The sequence below is a fragment of the Bos indicus x Bos taurus genome, chromosome 20 (genome assembly GCF_003369695.1).
Source record: "Bos indicus x Bos taurus breed Angus x Brahman F1 hybrid chromosome 20, Bos_hybrid_MaternalHap_v2.0, whole genome shotgun sequence".
Taxonomy (NCBI): Eukaryota; Metazoa; Chordata; class Mammalia; order Artiodactyla; family Bovidae; genus Bos; species Bos indicus x Bos taurus.
The window spans coordinates 23,583,661-23,603,872 of record NC_040095.1 but is presented as its reverse complement, the minus strand read 5'-3'; the positions used below and the strand labels follow the sequence as shown (position 1 = coordinate 23,603,872).

Genomic DNA, 20,212 nt, shown 5'->3' with positions numbered 1-20,212 from the left:
AATAGATGGGGAAACAGTGTCAGACTTTATTTTTGGGGGCTCCAAAATCAACCAGATGGTGACTGCAGCCATGAAATTAAAAGACGCTTACTCCTTGGAAGGATAGTTATGACCAACCTAGATAGCATATTGAAAAGCAGAGACATTACCTTGTCAACAAAGGTCCATCTAGTCAAGGCTATGGTTTTTCCAGTAGTCATGTATGGATGTGAGAGTTGGACTGTGAAGAAAGCTGAGTGGCGAAGAATTGATGCTTTTGAACTGTGGTGTTGGAGAAGACTCTTGAGAGTCCCTTGGACTGCAAGGACGTCTTACCAGTCCATCCTAAAGGAGATCAGTCCTGGGTGTTCATTGGAAGGACTGATGCTGAGGCTGAAACTCCAGTACTTTGGCCACCTCATGCGAAGAGTTGACTCATTGGAAAAGACTCTGATGCTGGGAGGGATTGGGGGCAGGAGGAGAAGAGGACGACAGAGGATGAGATGGCTGGATGGCATTACGGACTCAATGGACATGAGTTTGTGTGAACTCCTAGAATTGGTGATGGACAGGGAGGCCAGGCGTGCTTCGATTCATGGGGTCGCAAAGAGTCGGACACGACTGAGCAACTGAACTGAACTGAACTGAACTGAATCATAGTACTTTTCATTCCACAGAGACAGCTTCCTTCCAATTAAATATATCATTTGATGTTAGTTTTGTCACTTAATACTATTTTGATAACATCATTTGTAATTTTTATTTTAAAAATGAAACCATCTCCCTCACCAAAATAATAAATTATATAGAGTTGCTTTGAGTACAGATTTACCATTGTATAATATAGATAAACTGTATCAGCAATTCAGTGCATGCACTGTTTTCCTTGATGTTAAGAATGGCATCTTGATAGATAGAGTTAGTTCAATTTGTTTTACATTTTTCTATCCTCGTTTATAATAAATTTTAAAATCAGGTTTTAAGATTATTTCTGGATCCTCAAAGGCATATGTTTTTGAAACCAGGGACCAGTTTTATGGAAGACAAATTTTTCACCATCAGAGTGAGGTGGGAAGATGGTTTGGGAATAATTTTACATTTAGTGTGCACTTTCAGTTCAGTTCAGTTGCTCAGTCATGTCCGACTCTTTGCGACCCCATGAATCGCAGCACGCCAGGCCTCCCTGTCCATCACCATCTCCCGGAGTTCACTCAAACTCACGTCCATCGAGTCCGTAATGCCATCCAGCCATCTCATCCTCTGTCGTCCTCTTCTCCTCCTGCCCCCAATCCCTCCCAGCATCAGAGTGTTTTCCAATGAGTCAGCTCTTTGCATGAGGTGGCCAAAGTATTGGAGTTTCAGCTTCAGCATCATTCCTTCCAAAGAACACCTAGGACTGATCTCCTTCAGAATGGACTGGTTGGATCTCCTTGCAGTCCAAGGGACTCTCAAGAGTCTTCTCCAACACCACAGTTCAAAAGCATCAATTCTATAGCACTCAGCCTTCTTCACAGTCCAACTCTTGCATCCATACATGACTACAGGAAAAACCATAGCCTTGACTAGACGGACCTTTGTTGGCAAAGTAATGTCTCTGCTTTTCAATATGCTATCTAGGTTGGTCATAACTTTTCTTCCAAGAAGCAAGCGTCTTTTAATTTAATGGCTGTGGTTACCATCTGCAGTGATTTTGGAGCCCCCCAAAATAAAGTCTGACACTGTTCCCACTGTTTCCCCATCTATTTGCCTTGAAGTGATGGGACCAGATGCCATGATCTTCGTTTTCTGAATGTTGAGCTTTAAGCCAACTTTTTCACTCTCCTCTTTCACTTTCATCAAGCAGATGATACCACCCTTATGGCAGAAAGTGTGCACTTTACTTCTGTTATTTTTAATCAGCTCCACCTCTTAGATCCCAGAGTTTGGGGACCCTTGGTTCATAATAATGAATTGGTATCTTTTATTATTTCTTAGGAGGAATGATTTTGTCTATCACTGTAAGACAGTGCAATAGAGGAATGAAGAGTGAATCATAAAAATGATCTCTTTAATGGAATATTTAGCACTTTTTCATGTTACTAAGAAGTTTAAACTCCAGAACTAGTGAAGTCTTCATAGGCCTGGGGGTTTTTGACCCTTTCAGTTACCAGGAGAAAAGAATGACTACCTTCTTATTGTTAGGAAAAGAAAATCTTAAAATGTACCTTTTTTAAAGCTTTGTTGCAGAAAAACATCATTTTGCCATAGGATTTTTGTTTCTCTAAGGCTGTTCTGTTAGGATTCTTGCCTAGAGAATCCTGTGGACGGAGGAGCCTGGTGGGCTTCTGTCCATAGGGTCGCACAGAGTCGGACACGACTGAAGCGACTTAGCACTTAGCAGCAAGGCTGTTTTGTTACTGTTGTCTTTGTTTTGTTAATGAAACAGATTAGTTAAATGTCACTCTTGAATAGTTTTAATGAGTTTTGGTTATTGTACAAAAGGTATTACTGGGTGAAAATCATACTCTTGATTTGTTTTTTTCTAATATAGTGAGAAAGCTTTGCTGTTTGATTACTGAACAGTGGGTCAGGCAGTGTGGCTACTCAGAAGCAGAACATCCAGATTGTAGGCATATTACTACCAAGGAAGAAAAAGGAAACTTGTAGAATACCGGCTTTGGAAGCCTAAAAAGAAAGTGATATGGGAGATCATAAGTAAGAAATTTGAAGCATATCTTTTCTTTTCAAAGGAATGTGCTAAAAGAATTGCAAAAGTTTCAGCAGAAGCCAAATTGGAAATTGATGAGGAGACTTACCTAAGCTCATTTAAACCTCACTTGATGGATGTAGTGTACACCTGGGCGACCGGCGCCACATTTGCCCACATCTGCAAAATGACGGATGTCTTTGAAGGTGTGGTTGAGTTTTCTATATATATACTTCTTTCTGATATAAGAAATATACTTAGAATGACATTGACTTACCAAAAAGAATATTATATTATTTTTAATTTTGGATAATAAAAGGAAATCTTCTGCCCATGTAGGGGTTTCCCTGGTGGCTCAGTGGTAAAGAATCCGCCTGCAATGCAGGAGACCTCTTGCAATGCAAGAGATGCAGGTTCAATCCCTGGGCTGGGAAGATCCCCTGGAAAAGGAAATGGCAACCTTCTCCAGTATCCTTGCCTGGGAAATCTCATGAACAGAGGAGCCTGGCGGGCTGCATGCAGTCCATGGGGTAACCAAAGAGTCTGATTCGGTTTAGTGACTAAACAACAACAACCTAATGGCTTGCTATATAATTCCACCAAATAATAGCATAGCTGAAAATGCTGTCCATTGCATACAAAATCAAATAGGTACTTAATTTAACTGAAGAAAAATTTTAAATGAAAAAGTAAAGGTAAAGGAAATACAAAAGGAGTAATTATAAGTGAATTATAAGAAGCAAATAATAGGCACAGTATATAAAGAAAGCCATATTTAGAAATTCTATAATCATTGCAAAAATATTAGCTTATGTAGATATATATAGTGGTAAATTCTGTATACATTGAACTTTCTTAAAAATGAAAATAAATGAGCTTGGACTTCATAGCAATTAATGTAAGATACTTAAAATATTATTATTTCTTATCTATTTATTTTGAGATAAATTATTTTTAACATACCCTGAATTATATGCTTTTCACCCGATATTATTGAAGACTGACTAATAGATTACTGAGTTTATGAATCAGTGATTTTTGTAATGCATAGATTAAACATCACAAAATCAGCTGTGAGCCTTTACTTCACTGCATTGAATTTTATGGGTTTTAAGGTTTTAAATATGAAGATCCCCTGGAGAAGGGAAAAGCTACTCACTCCAGTATTCTGGCCTGGAGAATTCCACGGACTGTATAGTCCAGGGGATCACAAAGAGTCAGACACGACTGAGTGACCGTCACTTTCATTTTTAAATTAATTGTGTGCTGTTTTAGTCCTTTCCCTAAAGTTTATTTCTAAACTTCCATTAAATGGTCATTAGTATTATGGTCCCAGAATCTTTCTGTGAATACTGTACTCTGTTATGAGGATGGTGATTATTTATTAGGTAAACAGTGTGCCAGGCATTGTGCTATAATCAGCATTTTATATACTTTAAATCTAATCACCAGTGGCACATCTGAGTAGATACTATTTGCACTTTGCACAAGGAGACTGATTTAGAAAAGGTAAATAATTTGGCCAAGGTCGTGGAGGTGTACCACATGACGACAGTATGTTTGAATTCTGGACTCTGTGACTGCCCGCCACATGGTAGTTGATTACTTCATCTAAAAACCGTAATACCTCATCTTTGAGTTTTGGATCACCAAGAGGATTCTTAAATACTGCCTAGAATTGTGCCATCTCCATCCTCTGAAAATGCTGTAGGGATGGTCAGAAGGCCTGTCATAACTGATGGTGTGAGAAGAGGAACACGTGACACCCTCACCTCACTTAACCCACAGAAACCCAGGGGGTGTATGACAGCTTGTGTGTTTCAGAGATACAAAGGCAATCAGGTACAGGATCACCACTCTTCAGTATAACTTCTTTTTGGAAGATAGGAATGAAACCGTGACTGTTCTGTGCCCAGATTCTAGAATTACTAATATGCTAGCTCATATTTGTATATCTGCTTCTCTGAGAAGGTAGGCACAGCGGCATGAAACAGTAGTGGTGCATTGTGTGGTTTATTTGTTTAAGAGAAATGAAGGAACAGTAGACCTAGAAATAGAGGAAGCCTTGTAAAATTATCTTTATAGATTATTTTTCTATTCTTTGTACTTAAGTGGGAAAGTTATCACGGTATGGAAGATAAATTGTAAAGTGTTAAAATTGAAGGTAGTTTGTATTTCTGCCACCTATGAGTTGATGTTTTCCCCCACATATGAGCAATTCCTGAAATCAATATTTTTACCTCTTTTCAATTCCTTGGGGCTGTTTTGATGTCACAGTTTGCTCATGAAATCTAAGGTTGAAAATTAAGGGATTCATAACTATAAATTGAAATTGGGTCTAATATCAACACAGTTTTCATGGCACCATTATGTCAGCTCTACCTTTTCTTTCTAAAACTAGAATAGACTATATATTGGCTCATAAAATATGTAATTAAACAGCAAAAAAAAAATACTGAGAACCTTGGGATATTAGGATATTATTTCCTTTCTCTGGCATACTGTGTCTCCTTGCCACAACCTTTTTTTTAAAAAAAACTGTGGTGGTGTTTACTTTATCCACTTCAGAATAGCCATTCTCTCCTCGTCTTGTTACGGCACATGCTTGATATAATTGGAAAAGTACTATAATCACAGCTCTACCCCTAGTATAGTGTGTCTTTACTTTTATAGGCAGAAAATGACTACATTGGAACTTTTCAGTGTGCTGCGGTCAAGTGTCCAATCATGTCATGAGCCTCAGAGGTAGTTTTAAGAACTTTTCAAACATTAGCTGGAGCTAGTTAACCTTGAATGGTGGGTACTATTTATTTGCCTGTACAAACGAGGTACGGTGCTCTTCCCTGTGTAGGACGGATTTGCTTTCCTTTAAGCACATGCCGTCAGGAAAGCTGCTGTGACAGATCATCATGGGAAACTGCTCGCTGCAGTGCTGACGTCTGTCAGGGGTTTCTAAGCAAATGCTCTTTTGTGCCTTCCCACTCTCTGCCCCGCCACAAGTTCTTTTCATGTGTCTTTCAACTAGCATAGCTTTACCCTTCCCTAGGAGAGGATACATCAGTGTCATAAGGGATTTTCCAGCTGGGTTGTTTTTTTTACATTTGCTAATAGAGTAGCATTTTATTAGTATGTATCTTTTCTCTATTTAACTTTTGGCACAATTTTAGTACTAAATGACTTAAGAATTAGCACCTGATTCTTACTCTTTTGATGAATAATTAACTGAGACCCTAGTGGGACCAGGAATTGTGCTGCGTGCAGTACAGGCAATAGTCTCTGCCCTCCCAGAATGTTTTCAGCCTGAGCTGGGATCTAATATGGTAAATGATTGCAGGAAAGTGTATTTATGATTCTAATCTCAGGCCTCAGTAACCACTTAGATAGGAGGTATTATATCAGATTTAGGGCATGAACTGGAGGAACCACTTTTGGGAATGCCAGCAAGTTGGAGGTAGAAATAAATACCTCTCCAGGTAAAGAAATGTGTTGATTTCTTCTATCCTCAACTAGAATGTTTTGTTCAAGAACCACATGAGCCTGATGTTTGTAAAACTGCCCTCACGCTTGTGTGCTCAAATGTCCTTCAATCGGGTGGATAGTTAAATTGTGTTTTATTCATACAGTGGAACAGTACTCAGCTAGAAAAAGGAGTGAAGGACTGATTCGTGATAGTATATGAACTTGAAACACTTTAAGCTTCTAAGTGAAAGGAGGCAGACACAGAAGCCACCTACTGGATAATTTCATTTATGTGAAATGTCCAGAATAGGCAAAGCTATAGAGAGACAGAAGTAGATTTGTGGTTACCATGGACTGGTGGTGGGTGTGACTGCTTAATGGACTTGGGTTTCTTTTGGGTTTGATAAAAAGATTCTAAAATTAAATAGTGGTTATGGTTGTACAACTCTGAATATACTAAAAACCACTGAATTTGTGCACTTATTTAAAAGGGTGAATTTGTGTTTGTATTGACTCTACCGGATCTTAGCTATGGACACTCGGGGGTCTTTGTTGAGTGGGGCGGGGGGATCTCTCATTGCAGCATATGGATTCTGAGTTGTGGCGCTTAGACTCTGTACTCGTGGCCCTGGGACTCAGTAGTCGTGGCGCTGGGGCTCGGTAGTCGTGGCGCTGGGGCTCGGTAGTCGTGGTGTTGGGGCTCGGTAGTCGTGGTGTTGGGGCTTTGTTATAACCCTGGGGCTCAGTAGTTGCAGCTCATGAACTTAGTTGCTCTACAGCATATGTGATCTTAGTTCCCCCACCAGGGATCCAACCATGTCCCTTGACTACAAGGGAAGTCCCCAAAGGGTGAATTTTATGCCATGTGAATTATTATCTAAGTGTGCATTCTTCCAGAATGGTGATATAAACCTAAGTATAAAAAAGGGGTAGTGACGCTGGGGCACATGCTTTAAAGTGGTAGATTTTGTGTGTATTTTACTACAGTTTCATTACTATTAAGGATTCAGTTTTACTTTCCACTCGGGCAAAACCAGAAAAAAGGTTCGTAATAAACCATTTGGTTGTTAGTGTGTGTTTTTGTTTCTGGTCAGCTTCAGATAGCCTGGGAGGAAGGGTGATGGCCTTTTATCTCTTGTCTTACACTTAATCTAGGTGGTCATAATTGATGAGGCAGAAAGATTTCTAAAACTGGGAGTAAGGAGAAGCCTTGGATTACGGAGAACTGTAGTAGGTAGGAAGTGTACTGGGAGATTCACCTCTTTCCAGGAGTCTTCATGAGTCTCCATCAGGAATAAATAGCCCTTATGCTGCATGCAGCTGTGAACGGTGTGTGTGCACACAAGGTGATTTCTTGACAAGACTGAGGCCGACTGCCACAGCCATTGTATGTGCAACCCTGTGTCTCCTGGCCTCACTTCTTAATTGTTCTCATCTCATCTGAAACTGTCAGAACTCAGTTTTCCAGAAATTGAGTTGGCGTGAGCTATATCTGGCTATATCTGAAGTAAATATATATTTACTTCATATGTTTGGTCTCTGATAGCTTTTGCAGATTCTGGCTGTTAACATGCTGTTGCTGCTGCTGCTGCTGCTAAGTCGCTTCAGTCGTGTCCGACTCTGTGTGGCCCCATAGACGGCAGCCCACCAGGCTCCTCCATCCCTGGGATTCTCCAGGCAAGAGTAAAGGAATGGAGTGCCATTGCCTTCTCCACTATTAACATGAGTTTTTCAATTTGCAGAAATACCTAAACAATATCAGGTTATCTATGTTTCCCGGGACACATTTGAATTCAGTCAAAACAATATTTGTGAGCACAGGCAGCTGACTGGCAGCCTGCACAGCAAACATTTATGAAGGGCTCCATTTCAGTTCCAAATGGCCTGCGGAATCCATTCTTTGCTTTTTGAAGTGCTGTATATTTACATTTTTAACCATTACCTAATTTTATTTTCTTCAAATAGAAGTGTTGGCAAAACACACATTTACTGTCTAGTTGCACGGGTAATCTGATGTTCTTTACGTTCTCCGTTCCAGCCCCCCGACCCTTTAGACACCCAGTGCTATTGCGATTGGATTTCCTCTTTCAATGCAAAGCAGTACTAGAGCTCAGCATTCTTTGCACTGAGAACAGAAATAACAAATAGAGCCAGCATTTATTGAGTTCCTATTGTATTACTGCCACTTACTAAGCACCCTGCATACATTATTTCATTCATTTCTCATAATAACCCCATTTAGGTTTAAGAATTATTATTATCTCCACTTTATAGGTGAGTAAACTTGAAGATTTTCACAGGTTAATAGAGAAGATTTGAAAGGAAAAGAATGAATTCACTTTGTGAAACTGTTGAGTTTGAGGTGTCTGTAATATGTGTGGGTGATCAACTTTTTGTTGATCCAGTAATAGCATCTAGGTAGAATTAATAGCATTGTTTTGTTTTTGTAACAGCTGTTTTTTATAATTGTGGCCTAGAAGTGAGTAACTTTCACTTAAGTAAAAAATGTTACAGCAAAAATGAGTGACGTGCTAATGACTGAACTTCATGAAATAGTATCTTTAAAGCTAAAACTTAGGGTCCACAAATGATTATCCTGGTACAGAAATATCAGACCATCCAGAACCTTATGTTTGAATCAGGGCTGAAACAGACTCACCAGGGCTCCTATTGGCATTTGAATGAATGGTATTAGATTTGGGGGCAGTAGAGGAGCACTCTTCCTCCTGGGATGCAGGGGGTCAGGGATAGGCTCCTCACCTGCCCACAGGACTGCAGCCCTTGTTATTATGTTGCTTGTGCCTGCACTGGGGTGCCAGTAAAGGGCAGTAAGAGCTGAAACACACATCCAGGGGAAGAGATAAAAGTAGGTGCTGTCCATTTATCAAGTCATGAATTTACCAGTGGGTCTAGGGGATGCCACCTTCTGACCCCACAGTGGCTAGTGGCCAACCTGGCAGCTTCCTGTTCTTAGGGAATAGGCTAATACTCTTACCTGTATTTGTAAAGTGGTTGAAGGTCCGAGATTCTTCTTCCAGGAACTCTTAGCCTCACAGTTTAAAAGGGAAGCCATTGCTCTAAAGGGTGAACCTGAAAGTCATTAACCCCTCTAGGGTTTCTTGTTTGTTAAGATGGTGGTAGGATGTTGGAAGTAGCCAATGACATAGTCTCCTCCTACTTGGGAACATCTTTTGTGAAATCATTTTTGTTGTTGTTGTTAAAGGTTACTAGTAAAAGCAGCAGCAAGCCTGTTTTTCATTTGTTCAGTTAATTTTCAAAATCTTAATATAGCTTATTGGTGTTAGAATCAGTTGTCTCAGTAACAGAAAGTAAATGCCCAGGTAGGTATGCTTCCTCATTCTCTTGGAGACCTGCTATGAAGGGGCCCCACTACTGCTTAGAACTTCCCTTCTGAGCCACAGTTCTCTTTCTAGTCATGTAAAGAGAATTAGGATGCAACTGAGATTCTTGTGTTTCTGTCTACCATTATATGTACCTCCAGGTGGATCAGTCTAGTAATTCATTCTCTAATCCTGTACTTCAGTAGCAGAGTTCTCCTGGACAAAAATTGTATCATTTGGTGTCTTCAGAAGCCATAGTCTGTAACCTCAGGATCACATTAAACTTTCCTAGTAATAGATGTAGCCCCAGCAGAGGAGGAGGAGATTGTTGTGCACCAGCTGGGTATCTGACACTTGGAACATTCTGCCTCATTTAGTTTATAGTGTTTCCCTAGCTCGCTAATACAGTCCCTCAGGCAGTAGATGGCACATCTGAATCGTAATCCCTCGTCTTCCTCTCCAGAGACTGTGGTCTCTGGCTCTGAGGCTCGTCTTACAGGCGATTCCAGATCCTCACTGCTCTCCTTGCACACCTTCCTCACTTGTGCCAGCTTTGTGGATGATCACTTCTGCTTCAGAGGACAGGCAGGTGCCAGTAGGCTGTCTTAAGCTAGAAACTCATGTGCATATCTCTTGTCCCTTACTCTCTCCTCTTCGGTGGAAGTCGCTCTCGATTCCAGGGCCGCCTTCCACTCTTCTGCACCCTCTTCGTTTTGAATCCCATCCTTTCTGCTGCCACTTTGGTAGTTTGTATTTCTCATCCACATCTTCTCCAGTTACCAGCATAACATACCGTGTTTAAGAGCAAGAGCTTTAGGAGTTAAATCTCCATTGTTTTTCTCCCTTGGGCACATTGGACCATAATGTGGAGGGCATTAAAAGGTAAAAAGAGCCCTGAACACAGTACAATGAGTGTTTTACAAGATACATGTTAATAAATTATTCCAGTGTTACAAGGCACTGGCACCCCATTCCAGTTCTCTTGCCTGGAAAATCACATGGATGGAGGAGCCTGGTGGGCTGCCGTCCATGGGGCCGCTAAGAGTCAGACACGACTGAGCAACTTCACTTTCACTTTTCACTTTCATGCATTGGAGAAGGAAATGGCAACCCACTCCAGTGTTCTTGCCTGGAGAATCCCAGGGACAGGGGAGCCTGGTGGGCTGCCGTCTATGGGGTCGCACAGAGTCGGACACGACTGAAGCGATGTAGCAGTAGCAGTGTTACAAGGAGTTAAATAAGAACCTGAAGTGTGAGGTCACAGCTTGCATACCAGAGAGAACTGATACTCCTCTGTATTTCAGGCATTAAAACTAAAATCCAAGAGTTTTCAACTTAGGTAGTACTTAGAGAAAGAATCCAGAGGCTCCTCCTCGTGCAAGCCTGACGGAAGTGCAAGTGTGTTTACAACTTCACCTTTGATGCAAACACTTGTCTCGGGGAGTCAAATCCAAATGGGAAGGGACTGATCGCCTCTTCTATGCTTCATTGAGGATACACTGTGTGAGGAAATTATTGCTGAAAGAGCCTGTTTAAGGTCCAGAAGAATGATCGATTGCACCTTTAAAATGAAAATCTGCTTCTGTTATTCCCTTCCTTAAACATTCTCCATTGCGTTCTCTTCAGAGGGTAGTATCCAGAGGCCGTGGTAGGCCACGCCCAGGGCCCACTGTGGTCTGTTGGGCATTTCTGCATTGCCTTGGTGGTCTTGCCTTGTCACGGCCTGACAGTGACCTTATGCATAAAGGACCCAAATCATATGTCACCTTTGCTGCCCTTCACCCATGTTGTTCTGTCCTCTGTTCCCAGGGCATTTTGTGTACTTCTGTAAGAGCAAGTATCAACACATTATAATAAATTCACGCCTCTCTCTACCATTAGGCAAAGACGGGAATTAAACTCTTCATCCTTGTGGCCTTCCTGGTGCCTAGCAGTCACTAGTCAAGTTTACTACTGATTTACTGCAGTACAAGTTCCTCAGAGGACTGTTGGTTAATCATCCCATGTTCGCCTTCCTTGTGTCTTAACAAAAGTTCTGCTTTTCCTGATTATTTACACTTTACAAGTGATTTGTTTGCTTTTCTGTCCAGGCAGCATAATTCGTTGTATGAGGCGCCTGGAAGAACTACTTCGACAAATGTGTCAAGCAGCAAAAGCCATTGGAAACACTGAGCTGGAAAATAAATTTGCAGAAGGTCAGTATCCAGCCCATAAGGTTTTTCTAGTAATTTTTGCAAATCCTGTTGAGATTTGACCTCTTGACCACAACCTAGGAGAACATTTCCAGATATTCTTCACTGGATTGCCATGGCAGGCCACCTAGTAGCATTCAAAGAAAATATCAGTGTGTGTTGGAAACAGTTTGTAAATGAATATAGATAAAATCTCAAAATATTTATTGTGCACTTATTGTGTGCCAGGCATTGGTTTAAGCACCAGGGAATACAGCAGTGAACAAAAAAGAGACAAACCCCTGCCTTCATGGCGCTCACATTCTAGTGCAGGGGGCGGACAGTAAACAAGTCAACAATTAAAATACATCAGGTAGTGATACAAACGAAGGAAGAGACAACAGAGAATTGAGAGATGGATATGATGGCCTAGAGCCCCTCCATATATACTTGATGTACTGGAGCAACAGGCCTGTGTGGCTGGAGCACAGTGAACAATGAATCGAACAGCAGGGGTTGGAAGAAGAAAAGAATGGTCCTGTAGGCCCTAGCACTCAGCTTTTTCCTCTGAGGTGATCGGAGGTTTTGAGCACAGGAGTGGCGTGCTCGGGCATGGGTTTCACCAGGCAGTTCTTGCTGGTGCATTGTAGGCAAGTCTGTAGATTAGCTCGGTGGAAGCAGGAAGACCAACTCGGGAAAGGCTGGCTACATCATGGCGGTAGTGCCGGGGAGGCACACGCGCTTGCACATAACTTCACGCCATCTGTCTGCTGGCCGAGAAAAAGGACTGAAAGCACCAAGAATAGAGACACGGTGCTGCTCTGAGTTGGTTGACCACAGTCAAACCTACTGATTTTGCTATCTACTTAGTGTTCTAAGAAGTTTGCAGAAACTGGCTTACGTTATCAACATTGTTAAATAGAGCAGACCTATTGAATCACTGTGGGTTTAAGTCTAGTTTTGTAAACTTTCGAACAGTTTGTCCTGCCTTAGCCCAGAAAGAATTTCACATGGTAACTGAAATATAGTGCCTTCCATTGTAGGCTGAAAATTCATGCTTTGGGGTAACTAACTTCTTTTGACAGCTTATTCTTTCCAAGTCTTTAAAAATAATTTTGGACACCCCTAGCCCCGCCACACATGGGGTACTGTAGAGTCAGGATTCATAAGAACAGGGGTCTGGTTTCGAAGTTTCCCGTTTCTCAGAAATGGCTATGAACTCCTCCTCTAGGTGTCTTTCAGACCAGCAAGGTTTTGTATTTTCCGAATTGCCTTCTCCCCAATTTAATGTGAGTTGTTAAAAAACCCCAGTGGATGGGCATTACATTCTTTGTGGTCTTGAAAATTTACATCATATTTTCTTTTCCCTTAGGAATCACCAAAATCAAGAGAGATATTGTGTTTGCTGCCAGCCTCTACTTATAAACAGTCAGCTAAGGAATGTGGAATTATAAATTGTTCTCCACCTGTCTGATTACAATCAACTACAAATGCCTATAAGTATTGATTTGGTTTTCCCATCTCAAGACAGTTGTCCTGAAACATTTTAATATGTATTATATTTAAATCAAGCATCATTCTAAGAAAGCATATTACATACACATTTGTACATAAGCGTTACATTTTTTAATAAAACAATGTACAGGTGGGGCATTGTTTAGTGAAAGGCCGTTGAAATTTTTTAAAATGAACTTAGAGCTATTAGATAACCGGTGTTAACTGTAACTATATACACACAGGTAAAGTAGGCATCCAGGAGGTACAGTAGCAGCAGTCCCTTAAAGGCTTGTACACCGGGAAGAAAGACGCATCTTCTTGCCTTCTGGTTGCAATCATTTTTCTTTAGAAAGCAGGCCAGCTTCATCTGGGCACTGTGCCACCTTCAAGGCTGGTGACTGTTTCGATAGTGATTCCCCGTCGTCGGTGTTTCGTGTAGAGTTGTATGAGAATCCTCCTCTTTTCTTTCTTTAAAAGGAGAACTTCTCTTTTTGAAGAAATCTGATACATATACAGCCTATGTAGAACAGATAACATTTAGAACGGGGCAGAGTATCAAATGATAAAATTTTAAATAAGTTGAAAAACCATAACAAAAATTGCAATAAGCAGTGTTCAAAAAATAAAAGGATATGCATTACAGGGTAAAAGTTAAGGGTACTAATAAATTAGTGGCTGGGCTTCCCGTGGCTCAGTAGTAAAGAACCTGCCTGCAAAGCAAGAGATGCAGGTCCACTCTCTGGGTCAGGAAGGGCCCATGAAGAAGGCAGTAGCTACTCAGGCCACTATTCTTGCCTGGGAAATCCCATGGACAAGAAGAGCCTGGCAGGCTAGAGTCCATGGGGTCACAGAGAGACGGACATGACTCAGTGACTGAGCAGCAACAACAAATTAGTAGCTAACAGGCATTTTTGTTAAAGACATTCTGAGAGTTGCTTTGTTATGTCTTGGGCAAAAAGCTTCACTCTGCCAGCCAGCCCTTAATGAAAAAAAAAAGTGTCGTTCTTCATGTAAATTATTTTCAATTTATACCAAAAAGAAAACTGTATACCCAGGGCTTTTTACTATTTAAAAAAAAAAAAAACTTAGTAAAATTTTTTAACAACTTCTGCAGAAAGTAAATAACCTAGGTATTATTTCCTGTCTGTCCTAAAATGACTTTTAATAACATTGGGGTCCTTACTCAGTAGCAATTATTGAGCCACATTCTCTGCCTTAACATAGTTTTCTCATTGGAACCTTTTTTTCTACTTATTTGTCCAAGTGTTTGTCAATTTCAAGATGTAGGCTGCTACCATGGATACTTACAACTAATATTGCAACCAGAGCTCCTTGAATGAGTCCAGTCAACACATCACTCCAGTGGTGTTTGTAATCAGAAACTCGAGAAAGGCCCACATAAATGGATGCAGCAACAAGACCAAATTGCAGTGTAGGGCGTAAAAGTCTTGCCCAGTCTCCCTTCATTCTGGCTTGAAGGTAAAGCTAATAGAAAAGATAGGGGGAAAAAAAGTTTAGTATACCAACCGAAGACTATATTTTATATTAAATATCACATTTCTAAAAGATTGATGTTTTAAATGATAGCATTAAGTATTAATGATCATTAATCAGTGTTATATATGGAAGAAGGCTTTAGGCAAGCATTCTTGTACTCATGAATACCTAAAAATTAGTCCCAAAATAAAACGAAAATACACATTGCCCTAGTAACAGTTTACAAGAATTTATTACCTGTCTAGTGCTCTAGTTAGACCACTCTCCAAATTATAAACAAGGTAAGCGTCTCTGTGTGTATAACCTAGGATTTCAGGGGCTGCTCCTTCCCTTCCATTTTGAGTTACAGTGGTCATTAATTCAGTCTTGGGATCAACTGCTACTGCTCTGAGCACAGGTTGCCTTACCCTGGGCCAGGCTACTGTATTTTCTGCCCAGCCTGTTTAGGAACTAAGTTTGCTTAATTCACCCAAACAATTTACCTGAGAGTTCTCTAGCCTCAAATTATTTAACATGAGTGACTGAGACTAAATAAGTATTCATAAGTAAATACAATAATCTGCCTAAGTAAATAATACAGTCTGTAGTTTAGTCCTGATCCAGTAAAAGTATTCTTTCAATAGCACCTGTACCCTTTAAAGTTCTATGATTTTTCCATACACTGTCAGACCTGAGAATCTCCCCTTTGCTGTGTCAGCCTGCCCTTGACTTTGGTGCATCCCCAAAGACTGTAATAAAGAACAAATTTGGAATAGTTTCCTATGAACACCTTTCAGCAAATATGGTCTTTTTTTCCCCTAACTTCTATCTAATAATATAATTCTTAATATTCATTTTAAAAACTCTGTTCAATAATTTATGGCTTATCAGATCAGATCAGTCACTCAGTCGTGTCCGACTCTTCGCGACCCCATGAATCACAGCACTTACTTAAATGCAGTCTGCAGAAAACAATTTATGTGGCTGTGCCCACTGACCCTGCCTATTTAAAGTAGATAGATAAGTCCATTCCTAGTTCTCTGGGCACTGCTGTGCATGTTCAGTTCTTAGCACCTGGCAAAGACACAGAGGTGGTCTAACTTTATCAAGTACTTTATAGTATAAACATCTAATCCTAAAAGAGCATACCAGTTGTTTAACTGAGTTGAACTAATTAATAGGCTGAAGTGCTTTTGGCTTTCTGCAGAGCTCCTCTCCCCTTTTTGGTTTGCTGCTGTTGAAGCTATAAACAAGTACAGAGTAAGAGGCTTGTCTCAAGATTCTGGAGGTGGCTAGATACTTGGTTCTAGATGGGGCAAAGTTACTTAGCATGTGCTAGGCTGAAGCCAGTTAGGTACCACAGCCGTGCCAGATAAGATTCACCTCATTAGTTCTACCTGGAAATTTTTTGTTCATTTTAAGGAAAACAATTCTTTAACTAGGAGCCAAGTTTTATATGTTATTATCCAAAAGTTTAGTTGTCTCTCTTCTAGTTCCTGTTAAGCTATCTTTCCAGATGATGGTTAAAGGCATCAGCTATTTAGACTATAAAAACATGTACTTAGGAATTACAAATACTTGACACGAATGCAGACGTATTAGGGAGAACTGCACCCATCCCTGCTAGGAACACAGTTAAAAAACAACTCTCAAATGGACTTAGGGATTTATTTTATACTTCCAACATAAAGGAAACTCAGGACTTTCAAGGTTCTTCCTCAATTAGGATTCTAAAATCCCTCTGTTTCTTCCAAAGAATTCTGACTTTGACTTTAGGTAGCCCACACACATATGTTAAGTAAGTATTATTTTGCCCCAATCTCTTCCTCAACATCCCTGTGAAAATAACATTCGCTTATGGATCAATAACCAAACACACTGCAGTATACTCTAGGTGAGATCTTCCGCCTCTAAGTACCTAATTAAATAAGAGTCTGTGTTCATCTCTTGTGGGAACTAATGGCCATGGCTTGAGTAAAGGCTCTTGTTACAGAACAATTCTCAGCTCTTGAGTGAGACTGGCTAATTGAATGGGCTTCCTGTTTGCCTGTTTTGTATCTCTGGGTCCAAGGCACTTGATGTAGCAAAAGCCAGGCACCACCTCTAGCCCTGCTCTTCCCTGTGAGGACTTTGGTTTCAGTAGACCCTCAAGAGGTAAACACACTGACTTTGTTGAAACTTGGGTCACCTGAGTTGCATGGTTGACATGCCCTGAACTCCAGACCTTGACAACTGACCTCCTGTGTTGCCAGCCGAAAGTCTGTCCTACATAAGCAGGTCCAAGAAAGCGTACAATGCTGACTTTCTGGGGGCTCCACTTCCTAAGCCTTTCTCAGGTTCCACAGTGCAGATCTTTTAAGCTCCCACCCTCGTGCAGATCTTTTAAGCTCCCACCCTCGAGAGGCACTAGAGATTCAGCTTCCTCCTACCACTCATTTAACGCTTTCCAAAATCTTTACCTCTTGCTTATTGTCTCCTTTTCCATTCTTTGACTTTGTGGATTTATATATCTTTTTCTATTCTACTCCTTGTCTTTTGACAGGGGAGAGGAAAGCATGTATGTTCCTTTAAAAACAAGTCTCTATTCCTCCATCTTTCTCTGTCTCCGAGAAACTGAATATCTGATATATCTCAGCACTGCTATATCAGAACTAGATAGGGGGACTGCTCATGCTTTAATGCCAGAGTTGAGAATAAAAAGGCTTTGTAACCTTTGTTGCCTTTGCAACCTCCACTCTTCCCCTTCTCCCTACACACGCATATGTTAATCACATATGTACTACAAGAAGGAAAGCATTCAATTGCTTATATCTTAAGATTTAGAACTTCCAGAACTCCATATCCAGTCTGTGTATGGTACCAGACTGGCTGGCTCAGTGGCAGCATCTACAATTTTCAAATTTCCCCAGTGGGGGAAACTGCCAATCCACAGACAAACCGAAGGGCACCACATAGCCCTGACTGTGAGAGGGCACACAGTATGACCTGCAGCAGACTTGGCCCGGAAATCTGCTGGGCTGCATCTGCTCTCGGGTTTATTTATGAAGGAACTGTTTAGTTTTCACAAGTTGTAGAAACGGTACCTAACAGATACATGATGGGCTGCTGGCAAACAAAAGCTATGGTTAGACAAGAACGAGCCATTTAATAGAAAATGGAGAAGAGTGGCAGCCACACTGGAAAAAACCAGGTGGCCAGGGAGACAAGTGGAAATTCAACTTCCTGGTGAAGTAGAAAGGTCACAACTAGAAATAAAAGACAAGCTTCTGGCAGGACAAAAGCAACCTGCAGCACTTCACTAAGGTGCTCCCCAGAAGCAGAGGCTTCACACTGTGATACTGCAGGTTCAGGAAGCCCCATGGCAGGACAGCAGAGGGACAGAGGATGAAACATGCAGCTACCAGTTCTGTCAGCAGAGCAACCCACAAAACTCCAGACAGCAAAGGAAGACTTGTTGACATAAAAAGGCAGGCTGAAAACGGGCTACCTGGAGAAGGAGATGGTGTCCACTCCACTCTTGCCTGGAAAATCCCATGGAGAGGAGCCTGGAGGGCTACAGTCCATGGCCATGAAGAATTGGAAACGATTTCGCAGCTAAACAACAACAACAAAACCTTGTTTTCTTTGGAATCCTAACTCTAATAATCAGAATTAAACCTGCTGTCATGCCTTCTGTGGCAGGTTGATACCCTACTACTGCTGTCATCAGTGGTATTTCTGATGCTGTTTTTCTTAAGTGACATGTTGAAACAAATAGCAGTCAAAGTTCCCTGGTGAAATGCCTTTGGGTCAAGATTTGGTCAGATCTTTGTTCTGGGCTCCAGGTGACTTCCCTGATGGCTCAGTTGGTAAAGAATCTGCAATGCAGGAGACACAAGAGATGGGGTTCCATCCCTGAGTTGGGAAGATCCCCTGGAGAAGGAAATGGCAACCCAGTATTTTTGCCTGGGAAATCTCATGGGCAGAGGAGCCTGGCAGACTGCAGTCCGTGGAGTCGGAAGGATCAGACACAATTTGGCAACTAACCCACCACAAGCACCACCAGGTGGCTAAGGAATGTAGGCAGGATCCCTTCCCACAACCGGTCAGCAGCCCCACTGTGTGAGCTGGTTAAAACTGTCTTGGGGGGACTTCCCTGGTGGTCCAGTGGCTAAGACGGAGTCAATCAAGAGCTCAGAGCCAATCTGGTACAGCCACTGCGTGTGCAGAGCCTAGTTCAGTCAGCAGAAACTAGTTAGAAGAGACCTTATGACTCGACCAGTATCCTCCATTAAAGGATCTAGTTATACAATCTCATTTTAAAAATTCAATTAAACTGCTGAATAAGGTATTTTTTGAAGCCAGTTTGTTTCTGCCTTTCCTCAATTGACTGTAACATGTAACTCCTAAATGCTGTTGCCTCATAAAGTCTCTTACTACAGGCACATCTGTATTAAGCCATACCTGGAGATGTGGCTTTGGTTTCAGACCACTGCAATAAAGTGAATATCATAGTAGCGCAAGTCTCATGAATTTTCTGGTTTCCCAATGTATATACAAGTTATGTTTACACTATGCTGTATAGTCCATTAATGTGCAGTGGCATTTTGTCTAAAAAAAAGTACATACCTTAATTTAAAAATATATTATTACTAAAAAGTACTAACAATCATCTGAGCCTTCAAGTAAGTTGCAATTCTTTTGCAACACTAATATGAAAGACCACAAATGACCATAACAAATAGAACAGTAATGAAAAAGTCTGAAATATTTTGAGAATTACCAAAATGTGACACAGAGACACAAAGTGAGCAAATGCTGTTGGAAAAATGGCTCCAATAGACTTCCCTGCAGGGTTGCCACAAACCTTCAATTTACATGATAAAGTGAAGCACAATAAAACGAGGTATTCCTATATTTTACTCTTAAAATAAGAGGGTCCCTCCACCCAAATTTCAACTAGAGTCAAGGGATTATTTTCACATTTTTAAACAGTTATTTGAAATGTGATCATATGGACCACAGTCTTGTCTAACTCAATGAAACTATGAGCCATGCTGCGTAGGGCCACCCAAGATGGATGGATCATGGTGGAGAGTTCTGAGAAAACGTGGTCCACTGGAGCAGGGAATAGCAAACCACCTCAGTATTCTTGCCTTGAGAACCCCACGGACAGTGTGAAAGGTCAAGAAGCAACAGTTAGAACTGGACGTGGAACAACAGACTGGTTCCAAATTGGGAAAGGAATACATCAAGGCTGTATATTGTCACCCTGCTTATTTAACTTATATGCAGAGTACATCATGTGAAATGCTGGGCTGGAAGAAGCACAAGCTGGAATCAAGATTGCCAGGAGAAATACCAATAACCTCTGATACAGGTAACACCACCCTTATGGCAGAAAGTGAAGAAGAACTAAAGAGCCTCTTGAAAGTAAGAGAGGAGAGTGAAAAAGCTGGTTGAAAACTCAACATTGAAAAAACTAAGATCATGGCCTCTGGTCCCATTACTTCATGGCGAATAGATGGGGAAACAATGGAAACAAAGACAATTTTTAGGGGCTCCAAAATCACTGCAGATGGTGACTGCACCCATGAAATTAAAAGATGCTTGTTCCTTGGGGG

The 20,212-nt window shown here is 41.1% G+C and overlaps 2 protein-coding genes across 3 annotated transcripts in view; one reads left to right on the top strand and one right to left on the bottom strand.

The window, feature by feature from the left end:
- The window catches only part of MTREX (Mtr4 exosome RNA helicase), a 97,276-nt gene extending 78,171 nt beyond the window's left edge, over positions 1–19,105 (top strand). Inside the window, exons 25-27 of the mRNA XM_027520376.1 lie at positions 2,709–2,871; positions 11,556–11,660; positions 13,009–19,105. Of these exons, the coding sequence (XP_027376177.1) occupies positions 2,709–2,871; positions 11,556–11,660; positions 13,009–13,061 (321 nt within the window). The 3' untranslated portion in view covers positions 13,062–19,105. The remainder of the gene's footprint in view (positions 1–2,708; positions 2,872–11,555; positions 11,661–13,008) is intronic.
- Positions 11,847–20,212, bottom strand: part of PLPP1 (phospholipid phosphatase 1) — a 104,287-nt gene continuing 95,921 nt past the window's right edge. For both annotated transcript variants that reach the window (XM_027520379.1, XM_027520377.1), the window contains exons 5-6: positions 14,442–14,618; positions 11,847–13,650 (exon numbers count right to left, since the gene is read on the bottom strand). In XM_027520379.1, coding sequence (XP_027376180.1) covers positions 13,519–13,650; positions 14,442–14,618 — 309 coding nt within the window. In that variant the 3' untranslated portion in view covers positions 11,847–13,518. The remainder of the gene's footprint in view (positions 13,651–14,441; positions 14,619–20,212) is intronic.